Source organism: Magnolia sinica, chromosome 1 (assembly GCF_029962835.1).
Source record: "Magnolia sinica isolate HGM2019 chromosome 1, MsV1, whole genome shotgun sequence".
Lineage (NCBI taxonomy): Eukaryota > Viridiplantae > Streptophyta > Magnoliopsida > Magnoliales > Magnoliaceae > Magnolia > Magnolia sinica.
This window is the reverse complement of record NC_080573.1, coordinates 118,665,568-118,677,358: the sequence shown is the minus strand read 5'-3', so window position 1 is coordinate 118,677,358 and position 11,791 is coordinate 118,665,568. Positions and strand designations below refer to the sequence as shown.

At 41.2% G+C, this 11,791-nt stretch overlaps 2 protein-coding genes across 2 annotated transcripts; one reads left to right on the top strand and one right to left on the bottom strand.

The window, feature by feature from the left end:
* The first annotated feature begins 586 nt into the window (after positions 1 to 586).
* On the top strand, positions 587 to 1,818 carry LOC131255607 (GDP-fucose transporter 1-like). The gene has a single exon (XM_058256358.1). It carries the CDS (start codon positions 645 to 647, stop codon positions 1,689 to 1,691), a length of 1,047 nt encoding a protein of 348 aa, XP_058112341.1. The 5' UTR covers positions 587 to 644; the 3' UTR covers positions 1,692 to 1,818.
* A 595-nt stretch (positions 1,819 to 2,413) lies between these two features.
* Positions 2,414 to 5,614, bottom strand: LOC131255598 (putative pentatricopeptide repeat-containing protein At3g15930). The gene has a single exon (XM_058256351.1). It carries the CDS (start codon positions 5,379 to 5,381, stop codon positions 3,132 to 3,134), a length of 2,250 nt encoding a protein of 749 aa, XP_058112334.1. The 5' UTR covers positions 5,382 to 5,614; the 3' UTR covers positions 2,414 to 3,131.
* Between the last annotated feature and the right edge of the window lie 6,177 nt (positions 5,615 to 11,791).

Genomic DNA, 11,791 nt, shown 5'->3' with positions numbered 1-11,791 from the left:
TTTATTTTATTTTTACCGTCCATCCGTTTGGATTTTAAGGAAAGATTTTGATACATTGTCCATCCGACGTGGAAATCCGTGGGACCCACTTGTCGGAACTGAAAATCGTGTATACTGTGCAAAGATGCGTGCCACGTGTCATAAAATCCCTCTGCTCTTCGGTGCCCCTGCGAGCGCTCTTCAATGCGCTGCTTTTCAGACGGTGGAATGCGATTTCCAAACGCCTCATCTCAAGTGCCAAACACCAACGCACCACACGTGGCAAACACTTCATACGTACATCGGATCTGGAACGTACATCTCACCGTCCCACTCATGCAGTTCACTCATCAAGCAAGAAACACATGTAAGCTGAACGCAGATCGTTGGTTATCAATTTTCTTTTCACCCACCTAATCAATGGGCCAGACATTATTTTTGGATAATCAACGCTCACCGTAGATTCCATCCAATGAACGGATGGGATCCCGCACGCATACCCCACGTTGGCATGTTTGATGCGTTTCTGTTTGGCACTTGAAGATGGAGTAGCATCTCTCTCTGTTATTAATGCCGTTTTTTTACCATCCAATCCTTACTAGAGAAACACTTCAAAATATTTCAACCACACCCAATCTCCACTATAGTAAGAACCACCGACAGCAATGCCACCACCAAAACCTGAAACTCCTCTCAAACACCAACACTCCACCACTACAGCAACCACAACCACTCTAGTCGTGGGCTATGCTCTCTCCTCAAGCCTCCTCTCTATCATCAACAAACTGGCCATAACCAAATTCAACTACCCCATCATTCTCACTGCACTACAGTACTCAACTTCAGCTGTGGGCGTTTTCATCCTAGGCAAGCTTAGCTTCCTCTACCATGAGCCCTTCACCTTCCAAACAGCCAAGAAGTTCCTCCCTGCTGCAACTGTGTTCTATCTTGCTATCTTCGCCAATACCAATCTCCTGTCTTACGCCAATGTCGATACATTCATCGTCTTCCGATCGCTCACGCCAATTCTCGTTGCCATTGCCGATACTACGTTCCGTAAACAGCCTTGTCCATCGAAGTTCACATTCCTATCGCTGTTGATCATCTTGGGTGGTGCGATTGGGTATGTGATCACCGATTCGGCATTCACTATGACGGCCTACTTGTGGGCCGTCGCTTATCTGATCACAATTACGACGGAAATGGTCTACATCAAACACATTGTAATGAATCTTGGTTTGAGTACGTGGGGTTTTGTGTTTTACAACAACTTGTTATCTGTGATGATGGCGCCTGTGTTTTGGGTCTTAAGTGGAGAGTACAAGGATGTGTTATCAGCCATTGGATCGAATTCCTGGAATTGGGTGGACCGCAGTGCAATCTTTGCAGTGGCACTGTCTTGTGTTTTTGGGCTGATGATTAGCTTTTTTGGGTTCGCAGCGAGGAAGGCAATATCGGCAACTGCGTTTACAGTGACTGGAGTGGTTAATAAGTTCCTTACGGTTGCGATTAATGTGGCGATTTGGGATAAGCATGCGAGCCCGGTTGGTTTGGTCTGCTTGTTTTTTACAATTGTGGGGGGTGTTTTTTACCAGCGGTCAGTGAGTGGGAGCAGAGGCGGTCAGAAGGAACCTGTAGTGGCTAAGCTGATGGATGGTCGAGATGGGGCAGTTGATTTGGATGATGAGAAAGATCAAGGGATGAAAGTGTAAGGTGAGTTTTTTGGGTGTATGAATTATATGGATAAGTTGTTTACTTAGGCTTTTTTTGCCCCCCAATCACTCTCATGATACTACATTTTGGTTAATGAAGCTTAATTCGATAACATTAGCAACTACAGAGATTTGTGTTTATGTTGTATGAGAATATCCACATTGATCTCCTTTTTTCTTCTCTTGGTGATTTGGTTGGTTTGATTTCTAACTACTCGCCGATGAAGATCTGGTTATTTTTAAAATTTCGGTATCTAGATGTATAGGCTAGAGCGGTGCATCGAAGCATCCCTATCATGATTTATGGTGATCAGGACTGTTGTTGGTGTGCCAAAATCTAAATTAACCATACTCCAGAAGGTAAGGGAATGGGACTCATGTAGCCATCTGATAAGCAGCCTGAAAATGAATGGTTGTCTAAGAACAGGGGCATTCAACGGGCAAAACCCGAAACTGAATGTTTAGGTTTCTCTCATCACTATGTTTGAATTTCATTTCATTGGGCTACACCCATGGCTTCTGTTTTAATTGACTGAAGCTGGCAATTTTGATTGGATGACCATAACCCTTATGATCAAGACCTACAAATTACTGATAAAACTAAAATTTGTCTGAGTCACATGTGATGAGAAAAGAAAAGTAAATGCGAAAACACAAATGCTTGCAGTGATAGAGAGAGATCATCATAACCATGTCCCAGCTATTTGGGGTTGCCTGTAAAGAGAGAAAGATAACAGGACATGTGCCTCAAGAATATATTCAGTCATCACAGCAGATATTGCAGTCCTTCATCATCTCTAGATGAAGAATATCAAAAGAAAGAGATTCGCCAAAATGCAATGTATAAACAAAAATAAGAAACAGCTTAACGCATGCCGTAATATCATACCACGCTGTGATTTCCTACCATCTCAGGATCATCCAATTAGTGTGAATTTTAGCCAATGGTCCCATGAAAGAGCATGCCGGATAAGCTCGGGATCTCATACATGTGCATACTGAACAGCTTAGATTGAGGAACATCAGCTTTTTTTCTTTCTTTTTTTCTGATTGTTGAGAACAGAAGCCCATCATCATTTTGTGATATATAAAGAAAAGGGTTGAAAACAGGGGAAACAGCTGATGGTTCTCTGGACTCCTCAGGAATGTGGCTCACTCCAATCTCTGCGTCTGCCATGCACATGCTGTATGCATACAAAGATCGCATCTTGACGCCAGCCTTATCTTCTTAAAATTACACCCAGCTTCATCTTCTTCTGAATCAGCCAAAGTACCTGGTATTGGAAGATCATCTTTGATCAAATATGACTGGACAATTTCTGTTTTTTGCATGCGTTTAGGTAAAATGCCACATCGATTTTACCATACAGATCCCTAATTTGTCAAGCCAAAGTGGGTAGAAGAACCCAAATCATAATTGGAATTGTCTCTATCAAAAACTCACCAATAATCCTTACAAGAACATGAGCCATTCTTAAAATGATGGAAGCGGGTCCGATCCCTAACAATCACTTCTCTGTCATATACTTTTGATATGATTTTTGTTGCGCGGTGACAATCGACACACATTCTTAGGTTCTTCACAACTCTAATGGTCGCCCCAGCATGCGAACTGATGAGCCCAAATGCAATCGCCAGTTTTTCACTGTGCCAATAAACTGCATTCTCTTTCTCCTCCTCCCCTATATCAATCAAGACCTCTGATGTATCCGGCACATATCCTGCGAATTTCAGGTCTCTGGCCATCTCATCCAACTTCGAGTAGATCTCATCAGACTGTAGGTGAGATCTATCTCCAGCTACAAACTCATGAACAGAACCATTCATCTCTATCAAACTACAACCAGGCGTCTTCTGAATTCCTCTATCCGTCATCAGCTTCCGTATCTTACGTACATCTTCCCACCTATTGCATGCTGCATATATATTAGACAAGAGGACATAAACAGCACCATTTTCAGGCTCCAAATCAAGAAGACTCTTGGCCACTGTCTCGGCCAGTTCAACATTCTTATGAACTCTACAGGCACCAAGAAGGGCTCCCCAAACAACAGAATTCGGTTTCATGGGCATGCTGCCTATAATCTCTAGGGCCTCCTTTAACCGCCCAGATCGGCCGAGCAGATCAACCATGCACCCGTAATGTGCAACATTTGGCACAATTCCATGGTTCTTAGTCATGCTAGAGAAAAGTACTCTTCCCTCGTCTACCATGCCTGCGTGAGTACAAGCACAGAGAACTCCAACATAGGTCACTTCATCTGGGTCTATACCAGCTCTAAGCATTTTATAGAACATATCAAGAGCTTCTTCTCCATGCCCATTAACAGCAAGGCCGACAATCATAGCCGTCCAAGTAAATTTGTCTCTTTGATTCATATTTTGAAAGACCTCGACCGCGCTTTCTACATTCCCACACTTAGCATACATGTCTATAAGAGCATTTCCCACATAGACATCGTTCTTGATCATGTTCTTGTCAATGTAAACCCTTATCCACTCCCCTAGCTCAAGCGCGCCAAGATGGGCGCAGGCTGTAAGTATGCTAACCATGGTGAACTCATCCGGCCTGATCTTTGCGACTTGCATCTCACGGAAAATTCCCAATGCCTCCTTGAAACGGTTGGCCCGTAAGTACCCATCGATCATGGCAGTCCATGAGATGAAATCTCTTTTGGGCATCCGATCAAAAAGCTTCCGAGCTTGGTCAACTTGCCCCAAATTGGCATAACCGGCAACCATGGCAGTCCAAGAAATTACGTCTGTGACCTTCATATTATCAAAGAGAGTGAGCGCAATATCCATTTCCCTGCACGCAGCATACATATCAATCAATGCATTTCCTAAAATCAAATTGGGTTCAATCCTGTTATCTTCAATGTACTGATGAACCCGCTTCCCAAAACTCAAATCCTTCAACTTGGTACAAGCTGATAGCACTGAAACGAGAGTGACCGAAGTCGGTACTACATTTGCCTTCTCCATCTCGCCGAAAAGCCTACACGATTCTTCAAACCTCCTACTCTTGTTATAACCTGAAATCATTGCATTCCAAGAAACCACATCCTGTTTAGAACTTTTGTCAAAAAGGTGGCGTGCATCATTGATTCGACCACAGAGCGCATACATATGAATCAAAGCGTTTTGGACAAAAATGTTCGAACTGAACCCGAACTTGATTATATGCGCATGAAACTCCTCCCCGCATTTGAAACCAATGTTACGAGTAAAAGCCTTGAGCATGAAAGGGAAGGTGTAGTGGTCTGGCCTAACACCTCTATGTAACATTTCCAAGTAGAGTGAAGCAGCAGACTCGGGGGAGTTCCTAAATGAGTATCCTCTTATCATAGTATTCCAAATGAAGATGTTGGGTTCTGGAATTTGTTCGAATAGGAGGCGGGCGTAATCCATATTGCCTGTTTTGTGAGTACAACAGAAGGCGATGATTTGGGCTTGTTCGTGGGGGTCGTGTATACGGCCAGTTCGGATCAATTGGGAATGGATTTGCTTGAATTCTCCCATGGATTTGAAGGTTTGAGAGGGGGAAATTGGTGGGTGGTTTTGTTGTGGAGAGAGAGTATTTAAAGGAATAGAAGCCATGGATATCATGTTCTTGACGTTGGGAGAAATAGGAAGAGGAGAGAAGCCTAGGGAGAGAGAATTGTGATTGGAAATGACTGGAATTGGCATAATAGGAGAGAGGTTTGGAGGATTTTCATGATATTTTCAAGTGAGATACTGAGAGGATGAACTTCATCATAGCCGTTGTGATTTTGAACTTTCTTTTGCAAGGGGATGTAAGATTTCTATAAGGTGGGCCTACTTGATCAATGGTTTGGATTTATCCCAAGGATGGATAATTTGATACTGTATATCAGTGGGCCCACTAGAGTTGTGATCATGTTAAAATCGTAAAAAGGGTGGTGTGCTTGGACTGAGTTTGGTTTAAATTTAATTATAAGAAAAATTTTGACTTAAAGATATTTAATCACTTCAACTTAATAAATAGAAACAAGATAAGCTACTTGAGGCATAAGTAACTGATTGTAACTTACAATCCAAACGATCAATGTGTTAAAATTTCCTCCCACTTACATTTATAAAATGTTAAATTGTCCACAAACCTTCAAGTAGGTACCAATTCTTTCCCAGCCTTTAGCTTCTCCTGGAAGTCTAAGGGTCTGTTTGGGAGCGTGGATTTAGAACCCCTTGGATTTGAAATCCTCTATGTAGAGAGGGTCGCGGACAATTACATGGCCAAGATGGATCAGAAAAGGTCCGGTCGATGACAGAAGTGATTCGGACCGTCGGACCTTAAATCAGGCGTATCTCACAATCCGGAATGAGTTATCAGACATAAAATATATGATTTTGGGATAGGACGAGCTACTTTACCCAACCAACCCCGCTATGCCAGGTTGCCCAAGCTGGATTTATGAAATACCACCAGATCGACGGTCGTTTCCTTATTTTAATTCCGTTTTTACCATAAATAGTAAGTTTTAGTTTGATTATAACTCTTCATCCGTTGGGCTTTAGGAGTTGCGTCCAACGTGAAAAGAGCTTAGAAAAATTAGGAGAACAACTTGGTGAAGCCAAATAGGACACTTACTAATTTTGGCCAAAAACTTTGCGCACTGGTAGACATCACGACTAGGGCTGTACACGAACTGTGCTAGCCCGGTTAACTCGCTCAACCCGGAACTGAGTTTGGGTTGGGACAAGGTATTTTCTTCAACCCGAACTCAGTTCAGATAGGTCCCAGTTCGGCCCGACCCGGCCCGAAACCCGACTCAACTTGGCCTGACTCGGTCAAGTGGTGCATATATATATACACACACACACACACACACACACACACACACACACACACATATATATATTCAAAATCCTACCCATCCCATTCCCCTTTACCCTTCCAGGATAGTTCACCGCTCATCTTTGAAGTGACAGTGACTCATCTAACTCACAAACGTATAACTTGAACGGCCCAGATTCATCCAAATACAAAAAAGAATTATAATGTCCTGACTAGTTAGATTTTTTGTGGAGTCTATAGTTTAACTATCTAAATCGTTGATCGAGGGTCTTGTAATGGGAAGCGAATTACCTGCCAAAGCCCTCCCATGAACTTGTTGTAAAGTTCGAAACTGGCCTGAACTTAGCCCAAACTCGCCCGATTACTAACTGGGCTGGGTTCGGGCTAGACATGTTGGCCCAGTGACCGGGCTGGGCCGGGTTGAGCCCAGTTCGACTTGGATCGACTCGTGTACACCCCTAATCACGACCGTCATTTTTATTCATTCATTAATCAATTTTGAATTTATTAGAATTTATTTCTATTTTCTTGCTTTCTTTCCTCATGGATTCGAGAAGTCTCTATGAGGAGTCCAGAGAAGTTTCGTAGATTCAGAATAGTTATCCTCTTGAGGAAGATGGTGCTCGACCTCACGTCTTTCCATGCGTCATCCTCCTATTGTGTTTGGTATCCTGAATTGGGAATCAACTTTAATACAAAAGTAGCTATGCATGGTATATGTACAAGGTTTGAATTTAATTACTAAATCAACTTTAATATCTCTAATTAGTTAGTGATGTATGTAATGTTTGACACAATGGTTGTAATAAGCTTGCTGAAATATATGCTTTGCCCGAAAATGATGAAATTCCAAGTCTCGAATGGGCCATGAGCACAAGATCATGTCCGAGTGACTAATTAATTACTTTTAACCCTTGATTTACATGGGCAATGTTTGGACGGTGTTGATCATCATATTAAAGTAATTATAGTGATGCAAGTGATAATTTAATTGTTTTTTTTTTTTATATCATTAGTGGGCCATGTGTCCAATTATTCTGATGACACACATGTTACACATGCAACTATTGAAGGGATTTTAGGTATAATCCAAGCTCTTAATGTGGATTTTAAACCCTGTCTTTGAGGGGATTTTAAACCCCCTAGACTTGAAACCCTCGGTTACTTTACATGGTCAAACAACGAGCAGAGTTGAAATCCCCTCAAATCCACCCAAATCCATGTTGCCAAACGACCCCTAAGGCGTAGAAGATCTAGTTCTATAATTTAAGGATTTTTTCATTACTTATCAAATAGGTACCAAATTTTAATTTAATTATTCTATTCACTGTGACCGATGCATAGTTCAATCATATTATTCCACGATTCAATTTACCGGATATAAATTCCCATGATAGCTCGACAGAAGACAATAAGCTTGTTTTTGAATGCAATAACATAAGTTTTTTTTGTTTTTAATTTTTTATTTTTCTAACAACAACAAATCAGCTACTTATACCACGAATTTTAATTTCCTATACTGAAAAAAAAAAAACAAGTTATTAATCACCTTAAGATCTGATCTTAAATATTAAAAAATAAAAATAAAAATGCTCTTTAAATTTTGCTGAATACTTTCTCTTTGTCATGGTTTCTCTTCTTTTCTTTTCCATCAAGGCTAGGATTTCGGTTCAAGAAAAAGGAGGAGAAAGAGCTAGAGACAGCAAATTCTCTGCATCCACGATGACTGCCATGGCCGCAGTTGAGAGAGAGAGAGAGGAAAATAGGCTTTTTTAGCGGGGAAAGATTTCTTATCTGATAAATAGACTATTTACCAAATATACTCATGTTTATAAGTAGATATTGAAATTAGCTACTTGAGATATAAGTAGTTGAAGTAAAATGACTTATAATCCAAACATGCCGTGAGCATCTGTTTTCGACCTTAAAGTATGGACAGCTTATTTTACTTTGAACCACTCTATTGACATCCATAAATTGGATGGCTAGGATTACTTGATCAAAGTCATTATAAATACATGATCTATCAACAATAAGCACAATGATTTGAATGGTATGGATAGCCGAACATGCATGCCACGTGCGAGGAGGAGCATAAATCAACAACATGCATCAAGAAGTGAAAGTCATGAATAGCCAGTGGTGAGGGCCAGCCACATTGGGGGAAGATGGTCCCCCAACCATTCTCAAATTGGCGGTAAAATATCGTCTAGTCCAGTCTCCAGCTCCTTTTTCAAATAGTGGCGCCAAATTGGTGGGACCCAAGTGGGATTTTAAAATTTGAAAAGAGTACAGGTGGCAGGATGATGATGCGGTGATCAGGTGGACCACCTAGCTGGCCCTTTCAGGAATGGCTTATATTTCAAAAATAACATCGTGGCAATGGGCAGGGCTAGGGCCGGACAAATGAAGTTTGACCTAGGGCTGAAAGTCGGGCAGGTTCAACCTAGCTGAGCCGTGACCGACCCAAGATTGGGTTGGGCTTGGGTAAGATGTATCAAGTTTGGTCCCGAGCTTGGGCTATATAAACACCAACATGATAAAACTTGGGTTTGACTCAGGTTACTTGACCCAACTCGAACTTGATCGATATATAAGTTACCTACAAATTATAATTGAGTGTGAATCATCTGTGTTGAAGGTATGGGGAATTCTAATGCCATCGAGTCTCATTGGTCCACGCCATTTTCGTTGACTCAAGCTAATAAGATATACTAGATTTCTCTCTCAAATAGATTGAGTGCTACACTACACTTTTAAAGGAGTAGTTCTATATTTTAGCTTGTTTGTTTAGAAAAACTGAAGTTCTTTAGGATAAATAATTACATATATAATTAATAAAATCATTGGTACAAAAAAATAATACGTGTATTGAAGTATAATAGACTAATATAATAACAAAAATATTAGCATGTATCCACCCGACTAAACCGATCAAGTCCGTTGGATTGGGCTTGGGTTGAGCATTTCCAATTCAAGGTTAGGTTAGGTTGGGTTGGATTGAGGTATAGGAACCTTGGATTAGGCTAGGGTTGAGCACCAAACCGACCTAATCCACCCGACTTTCCGCCCTAGTTTGACCCATCGTAACGTTCCAACTTATGAAATGATGTGTAGGAACGGTGGGGTCCACCTAACGAAAAAGCTGGATCTTGCCCATTCAAAATTTGTTTTGTCCAACCCAGGCCCAACTTAGAAACGTGCTACACAGCTTTCAAGCGTTTTATTTTGCACCAGCACAAGTGGCACGTGCAGTGCACGTGGAGGGAAAGGATATGGCCTGCGCAACCAGCAACTATACGGTGGGGCCCACATGGTGAGCGGTTTCTGCACCACAAGTGTGACATGTATGTGTATAAATTGGAACCGTCCATTAATTCAAAATCCAAACCAATTGCACGATCCAAACCACTCAAATCAGGGGCATCAATCGACTTTTAGTGGGGAATAGTGTGAAAAGCTGATGGATACAACTGTCCCCATAGGTGTGATGTTTTTCGAGCGTGTGCCGTCCACAAAAATAGCTTTACATATTGGATTTTTACAGAAAAATCCTCACCACTTGTGATTTTACCAAACACTGCCTTACCTTTCAGAAGTCTGTTAAAGTACCTTTAAGTGAAATGACTAAAATGTCCTCACTTGAAAGTAGAGGTGGGCATCGAGCCGAGTCGAGTCGAGGTGGGCCAAGCTTGGCTTGGCTTGTCCATGATGTACTCGAGTTCGAGCTCGAGCTCGAGCTTGGCCTCGAGCTCAACATTAAAGCTTGGCTTGTTTGCCAAAGCTGTCGAGTCGAGTTCGAGTTGAGCTAGTGGTTTGAGCCGAGTCGAGCTCGAGCTTATTGGGTGAGAGAGTAATGGATTCTGTTCTTAATCCTCCTCCATTGATGAAAAATTCAAAAATCTTAAGAGAATCAAAACAAAACCCGATGAAAAAACCAAACAAAGCTTCGAATCGGATAAGGAAACCTGTAAGAACCGATCTATTCTTGATCTTCTTCCACCAGCAAAAATCCAAGTACTAGAAAAGAAATAGAGCAGAACACAGATCAGAAATCCAAATAAAGAGCTCTAGCCAATCAGATCATTGGATTTCCTTGAAGCTCTAATAAATCTGACAAAAACCCATCTCGGATTTCTTGGGTTTCTCACCTAAAAAGTAGATCTCAAGAGATTGAAATCATATTATTGTGGAGCTGAAATGAAAACTGGTGGTGGTGGTCCGGGTGGGCGTGCGACTGGCAGTGGGCAGAGAAAGAGAAGAAAGGGAAAGGGGAAGGGAACGCATGCAGTCGGGTAGAAACTCTAGAGTTTGTTTTTTATTTTTTTATCTTTTAAGTTTAAACTTAAAACTTATATATATATATATATATATATATATATATATATATATATATATATATATAATATTTAATATTTTTATTAATCTAGCCGAGTCAAGTCGAGTTCGAGTTCGAGTTCGAGTCGAGTTGAAATGCCCCTTGGTTGAACTTGGCTTGAACTCAACTCGAGCTTAAAATAATTAGCTTGGCTTGGCTTGAATCGATCATTCAAGCCGAGTCAATCTGAGTTGACTCGAGCCGAGTCGAGCGAGCTTTTCGAGCTAGCTTGACTCGTGAACAACCCTACTTGAAAGGTCCATCTGGTGTTTGTATGACATCCAACTAGTGGAATTAAGCTGTTGGATGGGTGGGACGTCATAAATACACTGATGAAATTTAAATAATGGTGAGGACATCATAGGCACTTTCTCCATTCCGATGAGTACTCGCCGTAATTTAAAAAGATGAAGGCGCTATTTGGTAATATCAGCAGTAGTCATGAGGGACTCTACAGTAAAAACAAAACCCATATGCACATACACGCAACTATATTTCATTGTCATGGGATAGAGGGCATGGGCCTGCAATACCTCGCACCGACGGGTAATAATGGGCCAGATTTGGCCTGGGGTAGTTAAGGAACGGCCCAATACTATAAGGCCTTGATATAGGGCGGATCGCAAACACTTTCATGGCAAAGATGATACAAAGGACTGATCGGAGGTAAAAATGTTTTGGACTGTCAGATCCTTAAATTAGTCATATCTCACAAATTGAGATGATTTTTTCGACATATTTATATAATTTTGAGGTAGGATGACCTACTTAAGCCAACCAACCCCGTTACGCCGAGTTGCCCATGCTGGATTTGTGAGATTCCATCAAATTGATGGTAAAAAATCTAATTAGTTTCATTTTTACTATAAATAATAAGTACTAGTTCAAGTATAACTTTTGATT

Coding starts and splice junctions, on each gene's coding strand:
- LOC131255607 (XM_058256358.1), top strand. CDS start 645: ATGCCACCACCAAAACCTGAAACTCCTCTCAAACACCAACACTCCACC.
- LOC131255598 (XM_058256351.1), bottom strand. CDS start 5,381: ATGCCAATTCCAGTCATTTCCAATCACAATTCTCTCTCCCTAGGCTTC.